General features: G+C 33.3%; 1 protein-coding gene across 1 annotated transcript in view; it reads left to right on the top strand.

The window, feature by feature from the left end:
• LOC111044999 overlaps positions 1-22100 on the top strand; it is a 187012-nt gene that overhangs the window by 31936 nt on the left and 132976 nt on the right. Inside the window, 1 exon segment of the mRNA XM_039420886.1 lies at positions 7826-8060. Coding sequence (XP_039276820.1) covers positions 7965-8060 — 96 coding nt within the window. The 5' untranslated portion in view covers positions 7826-7964.

The following is a 22100-nucleotide window of genomic DNA, read 5'->3' as shown; positions in this document are numbered from 1 at the left end:
CATATTCAGCCAATAATACTGCTGTTTCAGGTGTTGCAACGTTTCCTTTTCCCCTCTATGGTATTTTCAAAATCTATCCGAAAATTCCTATTAACTTCAACTAAAAATACTAGATAATATTTTGGTTTCGGCACCAGTTAAGTAGATAGGAGTAAAACGTCTCATTCAAACTCAGACAAATAATGATTGTTTATTTAATCAACATCATAATCTTAGCTGTCTCCATAGAGATAGTGAAAGACGTCAGCTGAGGCTTCCGTAACTGTATACATATTGGCTAATTATTCGTCATTACGAACTCTAATTATCATTAAATATATATGATGGAGTATTGGATTTGAGAATGCATGTCTCAGGATATGACAATTCGTCAAGCTGTTTCAATCAATAAACTTAACTTCCAATTTTTTGTTTCAAAAAGGAACTGTTTCAGAAATGTGGAGATGATATGCTACATAACTAAGCTTTATCATCTTCGATAGGCTCTATTAGATACTAAAGGTGGCTGTTTTAAATATCAATACTGATATTGTCCCAACCACTCATTTATTGAAATTATTTGAAAAACTTGTTACACCAGTATCAATCCCTATCCCTAGTTTTCTTGAAGCTTCTCGAACATCTAACAGCAGGATATTTAACCCGTATCATGCAGTAAATAAAGTCATATGATTGGTAGATGGTTGGCTTATCAAGGTCGAAGTCTGCAATTGGCCGAGACAAGACACACCCACAATGTGCATAGAATTCAGACAATAGCCATCCAACCCAAGAACAGAAAAACAACATGTTGAAACGCTAAGTAATTCACAAAAGAAAACTAAAGATTTATTTTCGTTTTGAATGCTTTGTGTCATTGGTTTCTTATAGTGTTTTAATCTTTTCTGTTGTTCACATGTGTGTCATGACTTTTGTTTGAATATTTCACCTACTATGGGCGTGTCCTTCTTTGGCCTACATCAGACTTCAATATTGATAGGTCAACTAACTACAAATCATATGACTCCATTTAGCTCTAATCGTGTAAGCTGTAAAGTATAATAGGAGATGAATGAGCCACTGTAAAGCTATTTAACAACTATCTATTTTCTTGAACGCAGTTACCCTCTTCATTTTGCTATCACGATAAAATTAAATCAGTCAGTTTGTCTATAAATTTCAACTAAATTATGAGAATCCTAATCAATTTTGTTTCAAATTCTTTCTACAGTTTATATTTCTCAATATGGAAATAGATCAATTGATCAATGAACAGTAACATGTTAATTTTCGTGGAATGATATACCAATTATGGGTTGAATGAGCTGGTCAACTGTGAAAATTCTTATCACGGATTGCTAAAAAAGGTACCGGTATCGAATTGTGATTTCGAAATAATTATTTGAAATTTAAATGTAATAAGAATTTTAAATCAAATATTTATTTGATTATATTGAACATGTTTAAACTGATGAGGTCGCGAGCGACACTAAAAACTCTTTATGCAGGTTCAATAAGTTACGGTAATGTAATAATTATTTTAACGTACTGCAAAATCATACCACTGGATACATACTTTTTCGATAATCTTTTCTTATTCTATTAAAACATCTTTCCAAAGAAGCTTTTGATGTTTAGATCATTCGTTAGGAATGTAAACAGATATTTCTGATGATGATATAATTTGATAAAAAGATGCGTTGGTTAAAAATTGCAATGATGCAAGCGCCGCACTTTGTAGATTATAATTTCAAGTTGTGAATTATTATCGCCGAAACTTGTAGCTGGGAACTTTTATTATTAGCGAGTTGTGTCATTCAATTAGTGGCCAGCATCTAAACTATTCGGGAACGAGCAATTAAAAACATTACAAGCTGGTTAGAAAGAGTGAAGCCGCGACCAAAACCAAAATACTCTACAGCGCATGCGTCAGGATTATTATTAATCGCTGCGGGTGTATGATTATTCAATTTGATCAGTATGTCACCATCCGACATCGTGCTGATTCTTCTTCTTATTCTTCTTCTTATTCTTCTTCTTCTTTTTCCTATTCTTCTTCTTTTCCTTTTCTCTTATTCTTTACACTCATTCTCTTTTCTTTCTTCTTCGTATTCTTCATCTTCTATTTCTTCTTCGTATTCTTATTCTTCATCAATGACACCTCAATTACTTTTCTTTATGACTGACTGTACTAATTCATCTTTTCCTCCAACAACCTATGAACAAATTTTGATAAAAAGTTAATGTTGTCCAAAGTATTATTACTCATCACTGCTCTGTCACTAAATTTTCGGTATAAGAATAGTTATTTGAAAATGTTCAATTTTGAAGTTTGACGTCTATCAATCCCACTCACTTTCTCAGTCTCTTTTTTCTATCCTCTCTATAATTCTTGCTTTCGTACTTCTCATTACTCCTATTTTCCCACCTCCTTCTTTCTTATTCTGAAGCATCAATTCCTATAGAAGCTAGAACTCTATTGTCCTCTCTTCATCATCAAGGAACAGGGAGTTCCTCTTCCTCATTTTCTCCTATTTCTCTCATTCTTTGTCTGCCTTACTTTTCTAGTTTTTCTACGCTTCCTGTTCTACCCAAGTCTGAAATTTCAATTCCAATGTTCTGATTCAAAGATCTTCTATTTCTTTCTCGTTCTGTTTTTGTCTTTGTTTCTCTTACAATTACTATCCAACTCCTTTTCATTTTCTCTCAATTTTTCTTTTTTCCAGTTTGCACAGCTTCCTCCTTCTGACCCATGCCTCAATTATCCCAATCTGTTTTTTTTTAATTCGCACCCAATGTCATCTACGACTTGAATAACTTGAAGTAGAGGAAGAAATTGAGAAGAGAAAATAATAAGAACTCATAGAAACAAGAATGAGGAGAAGATAAACAGGAGAAGGGAAATGTTTTAGGAAACTTGTGAGAATCATCTTCTACTTTTCCTCTTTCTTCTTCTTCTCCTCCTCCTCTTTTCTTCTAGATCCCTCTTACATTTTTTCTTCTCCTCCTCCTTCTGCTCCTACACACCTCTTCATCCTCTCTTTGTCACTTCATGTTATTTCTCATTCTGTTTTTGTTTCTCTCTCAATTAAAATCCACATATCCACATCTTTTTATTATTCATGCTTCATTTATCTGAAATTCATTCTTCCACTTCTCTTCATTTCTCCAATTATACATTATCTTACTCTCTCTCTCTCTCCCTCTCTTTCCCTCTCTCACTCACTCACTCACTCACTCTCCTTGGAAAGCTGTAAAATCTTTCTGTAGTATCTTTGAGTTGCTTGACTATAATATCGTTACGAAATCCATTTTTTTACTTCTACTTCGACCTGCGATTAAAATTCATCATGCGAATTGAGGCTGTTCGCAATAATATAATTGAAAATTATGACATCAGTGCATGTTCTGCTGGTGCTATGATTAAATTCATTGATGAGCAAATGTGACGAAACAATCAACTGTCCGTGTCCTAATAATAATTATTGATGTACAATAGGCCTACTGTATTTCGAAATCAACTGAATTACAAGATTCGTTCATTTGAGTTTGAAATAACACCTCTGATGTCACCCACTGCTAATAAAACTTGAATTGCTCTTTGGTACTACAGTACCTATTGCCGTAGCGCTGAATGATGCTCGTTTGTTGCTTCCGATCCTTTCCAAAACTGAATAATCATTTTACTGTCGTTGGCATTCTCTATGGCTCTCTGTGGCGCTCTGTTTTCTCTATGGCTATACTAAGTTCAAGAATAATGATTACATATAAACATTTTTTTATAAAAAAGTTTTTAAAAACTTGAGACAATGTATAATAGAAGAAATGAAGAGAAACTAGGAAGAAGTGGAAGAATGAATTTCAGATAAATGAAGCATGAATAATAGATGTGGATATGTGGATTTTAATTGAGAGAGAAACAAAAAAAGAATGAGAAATAACATGAATAGTGACAAAGAGAGGAAGAAGAGGTGTGTAGGAGCAGAAGGAGGAGAAGAAGAAGAAAATGTAAGAGGGATCTAGAAGAAAAGAGGAGGAGGAGGAGAAGAAGAAAGAGGAAAAGTAGAAGGCGATTCTCACAAGTTTCCTAAAACATTTCCCCTCTCCTGTTTATCTTCTCCTCATTCTTGTTTCTATGAGTTCTTATTATTTTCTCTTCTCCATTTCTTCCTCTACTTCAAGTTATTCAAGTCGTAGATGACATTGGGTGCGAATTAAAAAAAAAACAGATTGGGATAATTGAGACATGGGTCAGAAGGAGGAAGCTGTGTAAACTGGAAAAAAGAAAAATTGAGAGAAAATGAAAAGGAGTTGGATAGTAATTGTAAGAGAAACAAAGACAAAAACAGAACGAGAAAGAAATAGAAGATCTTTGAATCAGAACATTGGAATTGAAATTTCAGACTTGGGTAGAACAAAAAACTAAAGGATGCAATGTAATTCTTTTTAACTAACAAATGAAGTAGCCCTAATGAAATACGTTATTAGAAATTAATGAGTGCTTATCTTGTTTTGCTATCTTCAATTGAGAAATCCAACTAGAACTGTTGTATTTGATCGCCGCCTGTGGGCTCTTAAAATTGCATAGATGGAACGCGGAACTCAGGGCGCCCTACCGCTCTCTGAGTGCGCTTAGCCTAAAAAGTATATATTTATTTTATTTTATTTATTCATTTTTTTATTTTATTTATGTAGGCTATTGTATAAAATACTATAATCATAATACAATTATGACATTGGAGGAAAAACTAGGCTAAGCCTGTACTATTTCTCTCCAAAAATTTTGATAAAATGTTAATGTTGTCCAAAAGAAAAGGTTATATAGGCCTAGTCACACACTGCTTCGTCACTTCGGTCCAGAAATGATGATTTAAAATTTTGAATTTTGAAGGTTGATTTTGAACAATAAATTATAGTATTTTATTATCAATATCAATAGTATATAGTGTATATCAGTATCAATACTATAGTAAGCCTATTGAAAAATCAGTAGGCTATTCAATTCATATGAAAATAAAAGAATATGATACTAGTTAAGTAGAATTAAATAGAGATTGATCCATTTTTCAAATTTTTATTCAAGTTAGAAATGTAGATACATATAAAAATAAATATTAAACATTTTCTTGTTTACTGAATTTATATGATACACTAAAAATCGATTCTAATTTTGGGCTCTACAAACGTTGAGTAATGCTTCCTCTTCAGTAAAAATTTTGAAGGATTACTCTTGTTGCTACGTTTTTTCCGTGACTTACAAATAGTTTCGGGCAATAATTTCGAATAATGTACTATTATATTTGATAGAATAGCATACTTCTCTTCTTGGGTAAGTAACAGAGTTTTGCCAACCATCAAAACAAAATCTGTTGCACTAATTGACAAGAACCGTATTTGTTTCTTGAGGTAGTTTACAAGAGGATGAGTAGCAATCTCATCATCGCAAACATTCAAACGTTTAGCTTCGGCAAGAATCCACATTTCAACGTGTTTAAAAAGTTTCACTTCTGAAGTTGAGCACATTGACTTGCATTTTAAAATCATATTTATTGTATGAGGCTTAGCTGACAGGAAATCTTCACTCTCCAACACACATTTTGTATTCAGTTGTGTCAGTTCAGAACACAGTGTTTCAAGTTCTGTCATATACCTACCCCAGCATTTCTCATGGAATTTAATTATTTCTAAGGGTTTTATTTCAAGCCTTAAATATTCGATACATTTTGTACAAAGCTCTGGAATAAGGTATTTGCTACCAGCAGCATAAATTGAAATTGCATGATCAATTGATTTGATGTCTGGTTTACCAGTATAAATAAACTGTTTCATACCTATAAAACCTTCAGGATCCAAATCCGTAATTGTGATAATTTTTTCTTCTTTGAACCCGCCATTAAACATTGCACAAAACACATCACTAGCCGCAGAAAATTTAGCTCTGTTGCCTTTGATTGAAATATTAAAAATATCATTTTCTCCGACTATAAACTGACAATCACTAGTATTTTCACTGCTGTTGGATGAGAAAATGAATACTTCTTCATTTTCCTCATTTTTATTAACAACTGAATATTTATTCAACTCATTTTGGTTGTGTGAGAAAAAAAGAAGTTATTGGAGTATTTACTTTGATTGTTTTGAACCTTATTGACTGAAGCTGAAACTGTCGAACCAGCTGATTCTGGAATTAAGTTTTTTGCAAGGTATATAAATGTGTATTCTATCGACTCCTACCTTCATTTTTGTAATCACGAAAGTTTTAGTAAAAGTATAGAATTGAATAAAAAAGTATAGAAGTAAATCTCTTTAAATTATCTCATACTTCATGCTTATCTAATACCATGGAATAACAAAAGTATTAAACTGATTCTCAAAATACGTATTAGGTACTTTTTGTTATAATGTGATTCATTTTGAAACTGAAACACAATCAATCTGAATTACAAACTAAGCTGAATCAATATTAGCTTCAGCTTCCACTATGCAAACGGTCTTTGAAATATTATCAGGCTGATTCTTTCCTTCATGTGTTATACCCATACTTATACAATGGAGTAATTTCTTTTTCCTAAAGATACCTTGAAAAGTGGCCATTCCTGCACTGATTACAGAACGCAAAGAATCACTTTTCCGCTCTAGTGCGCAAAGTATTATTTGCGTACTCCAGATTTGCAACATGGCAACACAAAATAGTTGGTGGGTTATATGGAGGATTAGTGCACGAGAACAAAAATTAAGTTGGTAACAATGACTGTGGTTAGATTTAGATAAGAATCATTTCAATGGCTACCCTACATTTATGATAGAATCCCAATCTAGAAATCCAAAACAAGAATAATGTTCATCTAAATCATAATTAAATAATCATCATTCACGAATTCTCATCATTTAATAATAAATAATAGTTCTTTTCCATTGATAATGCAAATATACATTATAAAATTCGAATTTTGAGGTTGAATGATTACCGTTCGATATCCATATAAATAAAAATAATAAAAAACATAAGAATACTACAATAAATATTCTCTGTTGTCTATGTTATTTTTATAAATATTTTCAGTTTACTTTGAGCATTTTTCTCGGTAATTAGAGCAAAAGTCTTAATTTCTAAATCCTGTTTCAGTAGTTTTTAGCTGGATGAAATAAACTCAGGTACGATTCTTCCCGCTAGGTCACGCGCTTGTCGGCTCAGCCATATTGCAGCCATCCCAATCAGCTGTTGGCGTGTACTTTGAATGCAAATTTTGTGTTCTATCTGTATTTTTTCTGATTCTTGAATGAATAAAAATGAGAAATTTGGCTGAGAATTTTCAACTTTAATTGGATTATTAATTTTTAAATGAATTAAGGTTATTAATAACAGCATCACACACACAAACATTTGATGGATTTCAGTCATCATTTTACCCATAATTATTCACTTTTCATATTCAATGGTAAAGGAAAAATTTAATGTGAAATACGTGCGCAAAGTTCCTCTGCTGCACTCAAGAAGCCATTCCGCCCTCGCCTACGGCTCGGGCGTAAACGTTTCTTTTGGTGCAGCAAACTGTCACTTTGCGCACTAGTTGCACAAATAACTATTTCACTACTACTTTTTGTTACTTATATGTGAAATTTGGTTCTCACTTAACTGAGTGAGGAGCCGAGTTAACAAAGACTATTAAAATTCCCATTATTTATAAGATGGCTATTACTTTATTATTGCATTGTATAGTCTAATAAAAAATAATATTTGTAGGAAATTCATTGGTATACGTGAAAAATGTATAATTAAATAAATACATTGTTAAAAATGGTATGAAAGGGAATCTCAAATGGGAATTTTTGTTTCGTGTTACAGATTCGATCGAGCGATACCAGTTGCAGCAAGCTGTTGTCACGAAGTGAGTCCGGACATGCTGCAATGTAATCACCAAATGCTACCAACGAACTTCAGTGTGCTAGATAGGAGTGAATGATTGTTGTAGTAGTGAAGTGAAATGACTAAACGTGAAGTGCGCCTGGAGGGTGGCGCCCCCTGGGGCTTCCGCATGAATGGGGGCTCCGATTCAGGCCATCCGCTCAGGATATCCAGGGTGAGTACTTCTTCCACATTAATTTCTATTGACAGATGGAAATAAATTAGAAATTGTTGAAATTCGAATTAATGAATAATAACCATTAAACGAACATTCAAATTGAATTCAGTAAATCACCCCGAAGACTTCTGCTACTGCAAATATTTACAACAGGGTAAACATCTAAATGTAAACTCGTTTGGTGTGAGGGTAAGCATTCCTGACTGGCAATTGCGAGGTACCGGGTTCGATCCCAGGGCTGACAAATAGTTTTTGAATAGTAGCGTTCATCGTATTCCCATGCAGCTGTTTACCCTGTTGTCAATATTTGCAGTAGCAGAAGTCTTCGGGGTGATTTACAGCATTTAATTTGGATTTTCGTTTAGTGATAATCAATTTGGATTTTACATATTTAGTATTCATGAGAATCTATTTGAGAAGTTTGGACTGTTACATATTAATATTCCAATAATAGGAAACCCAAATAACAGTTTATCTGCTCCACGACACGCTGTTCTCCACATAGCGAGTTCTCCTTCCAGGATATTAATGTTCAAGCTATTTTTTATATCCAAGATAATCCTTTTAGTATGATAGTATAGTTGGAAAATGTGCTGGTATGATTTATATAGGGTGAGTTCATTATTATTGATTTGGTGTATGAAGGTTTGAGATAATTAAATACAATATTTAGAAATGAAATACTTTCGCATGAAAGATTTACTATGAAAGAGTTTTGTCGGAATTTATTCACACCAAAGCTGTTCCCTTGGAGATTGGAATTACGTATTATTTAGACTTATAATTTTCTAAATTTTGCTTCATGTGAACCAATGTGATACTTGCATCACTGGTCGACAATTATTTCTCCATAAATGAATTGATGTGAAGATTATACTCGACTTGATATGAATCATCAAATAAAATATTCAATATACTGTACTGAATATTCTATTCAAATTCTGAATTGTATTTGAAGCACTGAGTTATGAATTCAAACCTCGAGCAAGTTGATTGCAATATTGAATAAATTATTCAGGTGGCTTACATTACTGATGAATTTTTCAAAGATTCATTATCATAGCTCTCAGATCGATGAGAGAAGTTCACATATCGAAATTTGAAATCAAATGAATATTATTGGATAGGTCACAATAGAATTCAACAAATACTCATTTGTCTGTCTAATTTGAAAACCTAGGTGTCTTTATTGTTACTGTATTTATTATTTGAAATGATTTTTAGTCCAATTTACACTATAGAAGCTATTTCATGATAGAACTGAGTACCGGTATCTAATCAATATTTTCAGAATGGCCATCAAACTGATTCATCTATGAACACAAGGAAAAAGTATACAAGTTTTAAAAAGTATTCAAAGTATACATGTTTAAAAAGGTATACAAGTTTTATTTTTACTTTGAACAGAAGATTTATCATCCTTTCCTTTAGAAGCAACAATACTAATTCATACAATACAATAAAATTTATAGACTCTCTTCGATCAATTATTGGGATACTGAATTTGAAATTTGATTCATTATTCAATTGAAATAATTTTTCGAAATATCTGAAAAATATTTTTAGAAGCCTATTTTTTCGTCAGTAGTACCGTACGTACAATCGGACACTATTATTCCATCTCAAAAGACAAAGATCCACTAATCTTCAAAACAAATTTAAAAATATTATCTATCAAAGACTTCTGAGCGATAAATTGGACGATAACGGACAGAGAACTTGAAAACGGATGAAATCAGCGTTTAGATAAAACTTGGTCGGTTTGCCAATGGAGAAGATGTTGGCAAACAGTCAGTGCTGCTATAATCCGCTATTCTCGGAACGTTGTTCAGTTTAGTGACCCATTTATATGCACAGGACAGTCAGCCAGCTCATAAATTCGACTTTTCACTCTGTCATGAGCTTGTCAGATCCTACAAATTTACTAGACTGATTTGTTTTACAAATTCTGGTTACCGTTCATCTATTTTGGACATAATATTCTGCACTAGCAGGTAACCCGTGCTCCGCAAGGGTATACTTGAAAACTTGATCTACTGAAATCTTAAAGAATTTAAAATATACCTATAACCATCCTCGTTGAATCAAGAATCTATAAGCAAAGTTTCAAGTTAATCAGTCCAGTAGTTCAGACGTGATGATGCGTCTTTCATGAATTTCCTTTCCCGTACGTGTATGAGCCAATAATTTCCTTTATCATATTATAGATTATCTGGTTATGCAGACTGCGCTATTAACTTTTGTCACCGTTATTATTTTGACCTTTTGATATTTCAATTTATGATATTTTTATATTTAATCATTTGCGGGCTGAGATAGCTCAGTTAGATCAACCTTCGATAACAAAATTTATGGGTTCGATTCCCTTCAAGTGCAAGGTTTGATGTTACAGAAATTCTAGATATGGTTCATCTATTTTGATAAAAATATTTTACTTTACTTTGTAATTAGGACAGAGGTAGCTCAATTAGATAAAATTCTGTCAACCTGCGACAAAAGGTTTTGAGTTGTCTTTCCCAACCAACATTTATGAACCTAAAATAATTTCTCGGTGGCTCGGAAGTCACCTTAAATTGCAAGTCCATTCATCTCTCATCATCTTCTTTCTCTATATGAAATGATCGATTTTATTTTTGGTATCATATTTAGCGAAAAATGGGGTCTCATCATTCTATCCCATAATCATTGTCATCACATGGATTTATTTATGTATCATGAATTGAAAAGCATCTTATGGTATTTCTTCTCTATGATACATAAATAAATCCATGTGATAAGATGCTTTGCTATCTTTTCTCTATGCATGTAGGCCTATCCAATTTAGCAACATTCCAATTGAGTTGAAAATTTCAAGGGAACTTCAAGGGATGTTCCTAAGGAAACGTTATTTATTTTACAAATCCATTTTTCCTCCTCTGTCAATTATTGTAGCTTCCACACCGGGAGTGAGATAATTTTTAATTTTCCAACATGCGGGCATTAGGAGACAGTCACAAGAGAAGATATCACAGACAAGTTATTATTGTCTGTGGACTGAATTATGGTATACACACATTATATACATAGTATGATGAACCATATTTGATATGGTATGTACCATATAGTTGTCAGTATAGCAGGACAGGCCAGCCTAGTTAATAGATCAAAGGTCATAGAGCGGAAGCCGCGGTCAACAATCTCAAATTAAAAAATGACCGCGGTCAACAGTTTCAAATTAAGAGATGAACTACTCCCATGTCTCATCCCACCCAGGGATATAAATGGCTACTTGTTCAATAACGGTCGCCTCTTGCCTATTGAGATAAACACATTACAGATCGGCGTCGTTTCAACGAACTGGCTGTTTTAACGGTTTATCAGCCGTCTATGATTCAACTGTTTTCGAATAACAGTTGAAAATATTCGGTACGGATCGTTGATTGGTGATGCTTTAAGTGTTCTCAATATCAGATACAAATACCCAGTTCATTGGTATAGTATGAATAATTTTTATCAGAGGTCTCCAACAAATATCCTGTGTATAATGAACAATGTGATTCATTAACTACTGTAGTTTAAGTTTATTGAAAAACGATTTCATTGTTGACCGTCAACGTTCCATGGTTAAAACACATTGCACTCAGCAATAAAAATAGTTGACCTTCTTTTGCCAACTTCCCTTTCAATCGGGACACCGCCTCTAGACAATAATAATATGATTATAGCTCTAACATGATTTACTGCTATTCTTGATTGTTTGCTTCCGATTTTGATGTATTCTAGTATTTTACACATAATACAGTTTTCTGTGCTATTAAAACATTATTGCCTTAAGTCATAACAGAGACATAAAACGGAAAAAACGGAATGTTGCAGCTTCGATTTACTAGTATTGACGTTCAGACAATACAGATGTCTCATGACCGGTCAATATTTATATGATTAATTTTATCATAATAAATTTCTTTACTATGACCGATCTTTAGTATGACCGGTCTTATGAACAGTCAGACATCTATCATATAATTCCCCATTCAATCACCCATCATAACCTATAATTTACAATAAAATATTTATTTTTATTTCCCTATGAGGAAATTATCATTGGAAAAATAAATTACAATAAAATTCACTTTGTGTTGATGATTCACAACATTTTATAGAAGGTTTATCCGTTTCCATGAATAACGTTTTGTCCTTGTGCCTATGATATTTCCTTGCAACGTTAATTTTTCCATAGAACGTTAGAACTGGGCAATAAAACTGAAACTTCGGTATCTATACATTGGATCAATATTACTAGAATTCTCAATTCCATTTGAGATCAATTTTTTCGTTCTCTCGAGTTTTTATAACCAATTTTCCGTTTTTATTTTAATTTCTACAATGTCGTTGCAGTTACTGTGTAACAAAACTGTAATAATTCGATGATCTAATAGATTGACTGATTTGTTCAAGTTGGGATTCAATATTGCAGCTTACAGCCGTATCAATTTGATGAAAAACATAAATTTTGAAATGTCAAAAAATCAATTCGTTATTGAAATTTCTTCATCGATCTGAGAAAATTTATCTCCACCTTTGTCGAACTAAACTTATTCAAGAGTCAAACAGTCAAATTCTTGGATACTGTAACCATTCGGAATACTATAACAGTTATAGTCTGTATTCTAGAAACAAGCGAATTATTTTAAATTTATTCTCCAGAGGTTGGAAATATCTCTGATAAAGAAGTAACAACAATATCACAGTGAAGACTGCTACGAGTTTTCTTTTGCAATTGTTGTCACTAATTGGGCATCCTTTCGAGATGGAATAAAAAATGTTTTTTATTGATCTTTTCCTGTGTCGTGAGCATTCTCAGCACAAGAGCTGAATCTTCTAGCTGAATAAGGAAATCAAATGAGCCTTTCTCAGATTAACGATGCAAATTGTCAGGGAGTAGTCTTTTCAACTTCTACAGGAAACGAAATTACGTCCAAATGTGTAGCTATAGTACACATTGAAAGGAATGAGAAAGATTTAGGATAGATGAAGCAAATATAAAGGACAGAATCTTCAAGCACAGTATAAATAGTATGAAATTACCCTCCTTCTTCTGAAGAGTAGGTGAACAGACTAAAAAACCTAACATTTTGTATAAAATTGAATATAGAATAAAGAAATGTGAGAGTGAATGAGAATGATTGAGGATGTTCATTGATTTTAGTACAATTCTGGCAGTTGATACAACTCTGGCAGTTGATACAATTCTGGCAGTTGATACAACTCTGCCAGAGTGGTACGACTTTGAAAAGTACTTTGGATTTCTGACCAATCAGGAGAGAGGTAGCGTACACTACCAAATTTTAGTAAATCAATTTATATTGCTGTTTAATAAATTATGGTATTTTGAGCTCTTGTAACTGTTTTCTTGCATCACTTTATATTATCTCATTAAACTTTGTAGAGATCAACTACTCTTGTAAATATCATTGTTATTTATTGCTATGTGATGTATAAACCTCTATCATAAATCTCTAAGAGAACTGAAGAATTTACTATTGCTGTATTTCTTTTTGATCTCAACTCAATGATAGAAAGATATTCGTGGAGAGTTCCTGGTAACAAGATTTTCATGAGAGTAGAACGTGTTGCCTAATTCAAGAATAGCAGGCGCTTCTCAACACAGTACCACAGAAAAGAGAACGTGCGTTTCTTTACTCCGTGACATTAAACTTGACAGTAGTCACTCAAATGTAAAGATTTTCTGTTAGTCATTAAATTCAATACAAGTTTTTCAATTTGATTGCTTACACATATCAATGATAGCGTTTCCATATTATGATACTTGTGTAATTTACGTATTATTCTGCAGTGTTTTCATTCAATTTAGAAATTAACCGCGATGAAATATGAACTGTAACTGAATCTTTTTAATTGAATTCCTTAACAAATTTTGAGTCTCTAATTCATAATCATCAACCTTCAAGCACAGTATGAATGGAATAAATTTATTATAGAATAGCTTTTTGTGTAGTTGGAATTTTGATGTTGTGGTAATTATTTTATAATTATAGAATAGATTTAGCAAACTAAAAGCGGATCGAAGAATATGATAAACATAGTAATTATAAGTGGGAATAGATATCGATTGAAGAGAGTTATAGAATGCTTTAAAATGGGATCAGTTGTTCATGGTCCGCATTATTATTATTTGAAACCTATCCTACGCAAAAAGTAAGCCTGATTAATGAAGGATCGAAATCCAAATCAGTATTTAATAAGTTCAATGTTTGATTCCATTACGAAATGCTTGTTAATTAATCACTCTTGAACAACTAATTACGACATAGCAGTCAATTATTTATAAATAAAAGCTATTAGCTTCTACTCACATTAGTGGAGCTTATTATATAATAAGTACCTATATGAGAGCAACGGGTGACACTCACTACATCTCAGATTTCTGTTCATCTCGATATATATTCAGTTGATCCCGACTAATACAGTCGAACCTCTCTATAACGAACCTTCTCTTAACGAAATCCTCTACACAACGGATTTTTACCTGGTCCCATGACATTTTTGAGTTTTGGCTGCTAATTTACCTCTATTTAACGAATTTCGGACCTCTCAACAACAAAGTTTTCTCTTGACTTCAACATGCGAAGTTTAGTATGTATAGGAAGCAGACAGTCATTTTAAAGGAATTTTTAGTTTCAGCAGAAAGGTCAATAGACTAATAATAATGGCAATTCAGGTAGGAACAAGATAGGGTGGTAGACAGTCAATAGAGGGTGAAACACATGTCGGAAATTGAATGCAAGCTACTGGAAATTGAATTCCAAGAACTTGTCATTATTGTAGACCAGGCAGGTGAACGACTGGACTTTCCCATTCTTGCTTTTGTCACACATTTCAATTCTTTGAACTGACTATGATGATCATGATGGCTGTGACGAACCTGAGGGGAAGAATCCGTCAGAACAAGAAGTTCAACCGAGAATTACTCACTTTTTCAAATATAAAATATAAAAAAAATAGGAAAATTGAGTTATTATAGTATTTATGGTGACGTTATTGACAAAATAACCGTATTTTGCGTTCCATCTAATAGCAGTGTAAAAAGTTGAAAAATATTGCTATAGAGTATGTACTTTGATTAAACTCTACTAATAGTACAAAATCAAGATTTCTGGAAATAAGTTGGTGAGTTTACTTACTCATTACATTCTATACATATTAAAAAAAAAACATGTTTTTTTAAACAGCATGAATTTTCAAATTTCCAGATTCATGTCTGTTGACTAGATTGTAGAGGCCTACATGATCATTTGTTACAGATTTGATTGAAATGCTTAGTAGAACATCATGATTATATTGATAATAAGGGTTTTGTCAGTATCTAGTGGGGCGGTATATTTTTTATAAGGGTTTCTCCAGTATCTCCAATTTTCGTTGTAGATTAATTGATTTGAACTTGAAGTTTGTTCAAAAAAATTTAACGGTATCTATGTCGAAGCAGATGAATGTATTATCGTTTTTTTCCAAAATACAAAATAGCAACGTATGGTTTATTCGTTTTGATATGCATATGGTGTAAACATAATATTATACAGCAGTTTCAGCACCGGCTTCAATGCTTGAAATTATCAGAAAGTTAATCAGAGTGAATCAGTGTAGTGAAAATAGATTAAGTGTGAATCAATGTAGGAACTTGATAAAAAACATAAACTAAGGTATCAAGTTGTACTATAACCAGTATATTAAGGTGCGTACAGACTTAAGCGCCACTAGCACACGTATTTCAAGCTTCATCAGCTGCTCCAGATATAATCAGCTGATGAAAAAGGAAAAGCGCGAGATCATGATCACATGGCGTGATTTGAACGCACCTTTAAGCATTCATCGACAAGCTGATATGTAGTTTTAATAAATAAAAATATAATGAAAAATACCCTTAAAATATTCACTTCAAATTGTCAGTGACATTTTCCATTATTACTCTACTTTGCTTTAAATGGATGAACGTGAACGAGGTTATGAGTGACTCTAGTATCAATTCCACTACAAGATCTTTCACATCTATTCTCTAAAGAGGAATTTATTGTGAAATGAGAGAGACAGCCCTGTTTCTGAGAGGGATCTCGTTAATCTGTCTGCAGGGTTTGGGGAGACACTTCTGCTGTTTTTATTTTATCTGTCTTGGTCTCTGACACTATTGTTTTCCCCTATATATTCTTCACTCTCTCTCTCTCTCTCTCTCTCTTATTCCTCCTCAGTTTTTCTCCCAATCTTTCTCCAATTTATCGACAGTTTTCTCTTATTTTTCTTTGATTATCTCTTATTTGTCTTTCCTCCCTTGTTTTCTTTGAAGCGAGTGAGCTTCTAGAACACAGTAATCCAAAAGGGCAGTGTGCCTCTTCCCCAGTCCCCTAGGAATACAGCTCGGCTTTAGCCTCTGACATCCATATTGAACTCTTCAACTAATATTCTGTTCCATTTGACTGTAGTTTTGTTTTGTATCCTTTATACAGAATTATGAGAAGAAATTCATACTGCTTCCTTGGTTCCTTGTAAGAAAACTATACTCGATTTTACAGACTCGAGTTTGATATACTGCTACCAAAATGAGACTATTTTCCATGGTACTCTATCACTCAATCATCGATTAATTAATTGATTCAAAATTCATTGAAATGATTGAGGGAGAATCAACAGGCAGCCCAAATGGCTTACCTCAAATTTTGATCAATATACTAGACATAATATACTTCATAATTTTTGTAACATAAGTCGATTCTATAGTCACGTTATAATGGCAGTGGAGAAAGATAAGAGAACAGTCCTGCCGATTCTCTGCCTTGTCAATGCCTTCTATAGAGGATAGCTGATACCAGTATATCTCATGTAATATAAAATGTTCATTCAAAATAATCTATTATATTTTCTTAGTGAAGAAAATATATTTTTCAATGATTGAATAATACATTTCTATAATTGAGATTGAAAATTTTGGATTGTACAATCAGCTCTAGCAGTATTGATAACTCTGAGTCAAGCACTCTTAATTTAGTGAAATTAATTTACTCCTCTTACACTCCATAGTTGGGACTTCATCAATCAATTTTGAATAACTAATCGTGAACTTTTTCAAGTAATTTTTCTGTGCTTCTAGGATGTGATTTTTTATTATTATACAAATATTTTATGCATTGTTCAAGTTTCAATTGCATTTTGAATAATAATTATTGATTTATCATACAACATAGACAGAGTTGATCACAATACTTTAAAAAATGGTTGTTTCCCGCGCCCCACGTGAACTATGGTATAACCTTAGACCAGTTATAGAATAGACACGGTCCATTGTATATTCATACTGAAAGTCGATGAAGCCAACATGTACTGCCATATCACCATATCGTGACGTCAGCATCGGATAGAAAACTTCTGTAGAGTTTGTTAAGATTGATTTCTATTTCAGCGGGAGTTTACCATTTTCATAAATAATAATTTACTTCCATCTGAAATAGACACAATCAGCTATGGAAAACAATGTAAACAAACTCTGCAGAAAAGATTTTTATCCGATGCTGACGTTACGATATGGTGATATGGTAGTAGATGTTGGCTTCAGAGCCTAGACTTCCCAGCGTGTCTATTCTATAACTGGTCTAAGGGTATTACAACACTAAAAATTATTTCCAAATGATATTATTCAGTGAACTGCTGAGGGCGGTGATGTGATGTGCAAGCTTAGATTTTGGCTTGTGCTTTGATGATAAAATGAGTTTACAAATTTAGTAGATTCGATCAAAACTTTTCAATTTTTCTATTTCAAACTAGATTGTCTAATCATAAAAATAAAACTTATGGTCACTTATTTCTTGTGAATCAGATAGGATTAACTTGATGCTTGATGATTTTCAGGAAACCTTAAATACTGTGAGTTACCCTTTTATGAAGGTACCCTTTCCTTCCAAGAGCAAGATTATGCACTTCAATGAAAAACTCATTTTGTAATGTGAATACAAGGCGGTAACTCATCAAAAAACATCTGGTAATTGGTCCTGTTTTTGGTTGTTGTGAATAATAATAATGTTCATTCCGACACAAAGAAAAGTGAAATGCACGACATTATTTCCGATATCGTAAGGTATGAGAAGTAATGACCAAGGTTGCGTGACTTCAGCCTACAACCATTTTTTTCTTTCATCTTTCTCCTTCTCCTTCATCTCTTCTCCTCATCCTTTTCGTCCCTCATCCCGCTCTTCCACTTCTTGTTCTTACCTTTCTTTTCCTTCTTCTTCTTTATTCTCAAAACTCGTTTTTTTGTGCACGGCTTGTAGGCCTTCTTCAATGAGAGTGACTGCTTAGCATTACAAATTACACGGCCTACGGTTTTCCTGCATTGGTCGTGACTTACACGAGTTGTAATCAATCTCATCTTAATTACAGGTTCCTATGAATTGGGGAAAATTATTAGGAGAAATAGCGCTAGTCCATATTTCCAAAAGCATACCAGTGATATATGGATACAAAGAAACGCACTCATCTTTCTAAATCATAATTCATGGGACTTCTTAATGAAACGCACTGATCCTTCGAAATCATAATTCATAAGACTTCTATTTCTTATTTTCTTTCGATTCACTTTCTTAGTGTCAGTTGACGCTAGGATGATGAGGACTAACAAGAATAATACCTTGATAACAGACATTATTATGTCATGAAGTATTAAGACATTGAGACTAGAATTGGAGACATTTTGACTTCTTGATACTGGCTATTAGTTACATTACTAGGCTTTCGGTCACTTTTGGATAATCACTGGGCCCGTTCTGGGAACATGAAATGTGGTAAATTGTTCGATTCACAATTTACCCAGTAAAAAGTTCCGCGTCCCATGGGAAGAATTTTGACTGATTCAGTAACAGATTCCAGTTCCAGTACCAAATTCCTGCCCCACAGTCGAAGCCTGGTAACTGGTGACAGTTCAAATTTGAAGAGCTCTCATTGGTTGATTGAATTGTAGTCTGCTTGCTTCTCTGCGCATGCACTGACAGCTTGTTTGTTAAGTTTGTTTACCAGAGCATAGCCATAGAAGACATAACCAACAAGATGATGTTTGACAACCATTCGTTATATGAATTTTTCTCTACAGAAAATTTGAGAGTAATGGAGTGAAAGAAATGTACACTTTTCTAAATGGTAAGTTTGTAAAACAGCCTTTGTTCATTTACGTAGCTAGTAAAAGACACATTTTGGTGTAAATCAACTTCATAAGTGCGCGCCAAAAGCTTGAACCAAAGATTTTAAAATGGCGTTCCATGGGAACATTTTGCACCAGTCACGTGATTGAACAATTCACCACTTTTTTGTGTTTCCAGACCGTGCCCATTTATCATCATCATACTTCTCATCCCCGTATCACCTTACTTATAATAATTTCCCCACGAAAACTTAAAAATTTGTTGACCGAACGTAGTGAGGTCTATGTTTTAACTCGATTTGCTTTTGTCTGTCTGTATGTAACGCGATTACGGCCAAACGCGTTGATAGAATTCGATGAGATTTGGCAGGAATATTCCTTTTTCAACTACGCGTCGATGTATACACAAGGTTTTTTTTGAAATTTTGCATTTTAAGGATAATATGAAAAGAAAAGGAATTCCTCTATACTCTGATATCACTATAATATATCATCTATTTTGAAGATAGGATCAATCAGACTAAAAAAATGATAATAATCAATCAGCTGACAAGTGGATTATTCATTGCATGCATTACACAAATGTCTGGCCGTGTCTATTTCTATAAGGTAGGGTTTCAATATTTTCTATGATGCGTGCCCATCAGTATCAATATTCTCACGTTTGAAAAACAAATTTAATAGGTGATTGAAAAAAAATTATTAAATGAACTGAATAATGCTGAAGAAATTATAATATTCATGATTGAAAAAAAATTATTTTAAAATAGTTGAGAAATATTTTTATCAGATTATCACGAAACTGGATAAATCATCATATGGGATACAAATTCAAACGTGAACTTAGTTTATCAACATAAGTGAGCTTTAGATCTAGGAGAAAACAAATAACAGTTTTCAAGAGTAAATTATGATTCAACTGTGAATTGTGATTCAACTGAATCAACTAGAACAGGTGACATCAGATACTTGTGGATGAGAAAACTGCGTGAGGTCTACTGTTCACAGAACTACTAGTATAGCTTCAAAAGACGATCTCACTTATACAAGAAATCTCGTGGAATATTGGAGCTAAGTTAGTTCGTACTTGAGCCAAAAAATAGCACATTTAACACATAGCAAGCAAGCAGTATGAGCTTGTTCAGTGGCATGTATGGACACGTACAGAATAAATTGGACACACGGTGAGATGAAGATGCATTCAGCATCCAGCATTGAACTACCGTTCAGTGTGGGAACTGAGATGAGAACTGGCGTTGATTTACTTTACGGTCCATCACTCACTCACTCACTCACTCGTTCGCTTCTTTAGTGAGATTGAGATTCACTTTGGAATGTCAGCATTTATTGAATGGGAAGCGTTGAGTCTATTTATGGGGAACACTGTCACTTTAAAGTGTTAAAGATTAACTTTCAAACTGTCAGCATTGGTAGCATTGGTGCTATTTTCAAGGAATGGTGACAGTTTGATGTGAATCTCAGTTGTGTTAATAATGGATTACACACGCCAAGCCATGACCTGTTCACTTTGCGCTACATTATCCTAGTTCTACTCCACAGATCACTAGATGCTGCATGTAATGCTGCTGGTTTTTGGGGGAATTTTCGGTAGAATTGGAGATTGGTGACGTTTTGTGTACTGATTACTGTCTGTACTGGATCTTATCACAGAATACAGCATTGTAATTGTGATATTGTATTCTGTGATTTTATGTACTTTGAAGTTTGAACTACAGTGTGTGAACTGCAAAATGTGTGGACCTTTGTTAGAATTTGGCTAAACTGGCTATAAGCCTTAGAATCATTTTATGATTATGTGTTTTATCATTGTAGAATACATAAATTTGTGTAATTTGTCTATTGCTTATTGGTAGGATTACTGGCTACTGGATCTCATGTTGTTAGTTATTTTTTGATAGGTTGATTTTTGGTAATTTGAATTTCTGGTAGGATTGAAGATATTTTGTCCACAGGTTATTGGTTATCCCCTACTAGCTGCTAGTGGAATTATTAGATACATTTCGTATTAGGTCCTGATGGATGCTCTAAATTAAAAATATGTAGAGTATAAGTAAATAAAACAATATTGAAACTTGAAGTACCCTTTATTATTTAAAATAACAGCCTCATTTCCCCTGTATAACTTTTATTGTTTCTCACTTCTGTTTTTTTATTCTCTCACAGTGTTCTGGCAGTGTTCATTCTCACAGTGCTTTAATTATTTATTGTCTCACTGGCTTAATTCTTGATTTCAAAATAATATTTCGGACGACACTTCATTCTCTGTGAGACCTGTAGCACACTGTACAATGAACGAAACAACGAGCAAGGGGCGAACGTTTGTCATTATTTTAGAAATAAAAAACGAAAAGTGTAGAGAGACGGAGAGAGAGGAGACGAAGAAGAAGAAGAAGAAGAAGGAAATATTTGTTGGAAAATAATGTACATGGTGACAAAAAACCGAAAGTTTTTTAAAGAGTAGAAGGTTCTTACTTCAGCTTCATTAGAAACAGAGAGATACTACTTTCGGCTTCTATTTATTTATCAATTCCAACCTCTGAATCTACATCATTCCTCAATGGAAACTTACTATCGATTTGACCCTTTATTTTTTCAAGGTATAAGAGATGTTTTTCAGGTAAATTATAGAGGATTCCTACCCCTATCTACGTCTCTATCTCCCAACAAAATGAATGAATATTCCATCATAATTTCTCAAATTTTGCTTAAATCTCAGTTGGAATTATGATAAGGGGACTAGAAGATTCTAGAAGTGTAGAAGTGAGGCTGTAATACAGCTTAGAATAATGTGTCAATTACTCTCATTGCCTTGTAGGGCTTGCAAAGTAGGGGAGAAGCTC

Source organism: Nilaparvata lugens, chromosome 2 (assembly GCF_014356525.2).
Source record: "Nilaparvata lugens isolate BPH chromosome 2, ASM1435652v1, whole genome shotgun sequence".
Lineage (NCBI taxonomy): Eukaryota > Metazoa > Arthropoda > Insecta > Hemiptera > Delphacidae > Nilaparvata > Nilaparvata lugens.
Note: the sequence above shows the minus strand (reverse complement) of the source record. Positions and strands in the feature narration are given on the sequence as shown.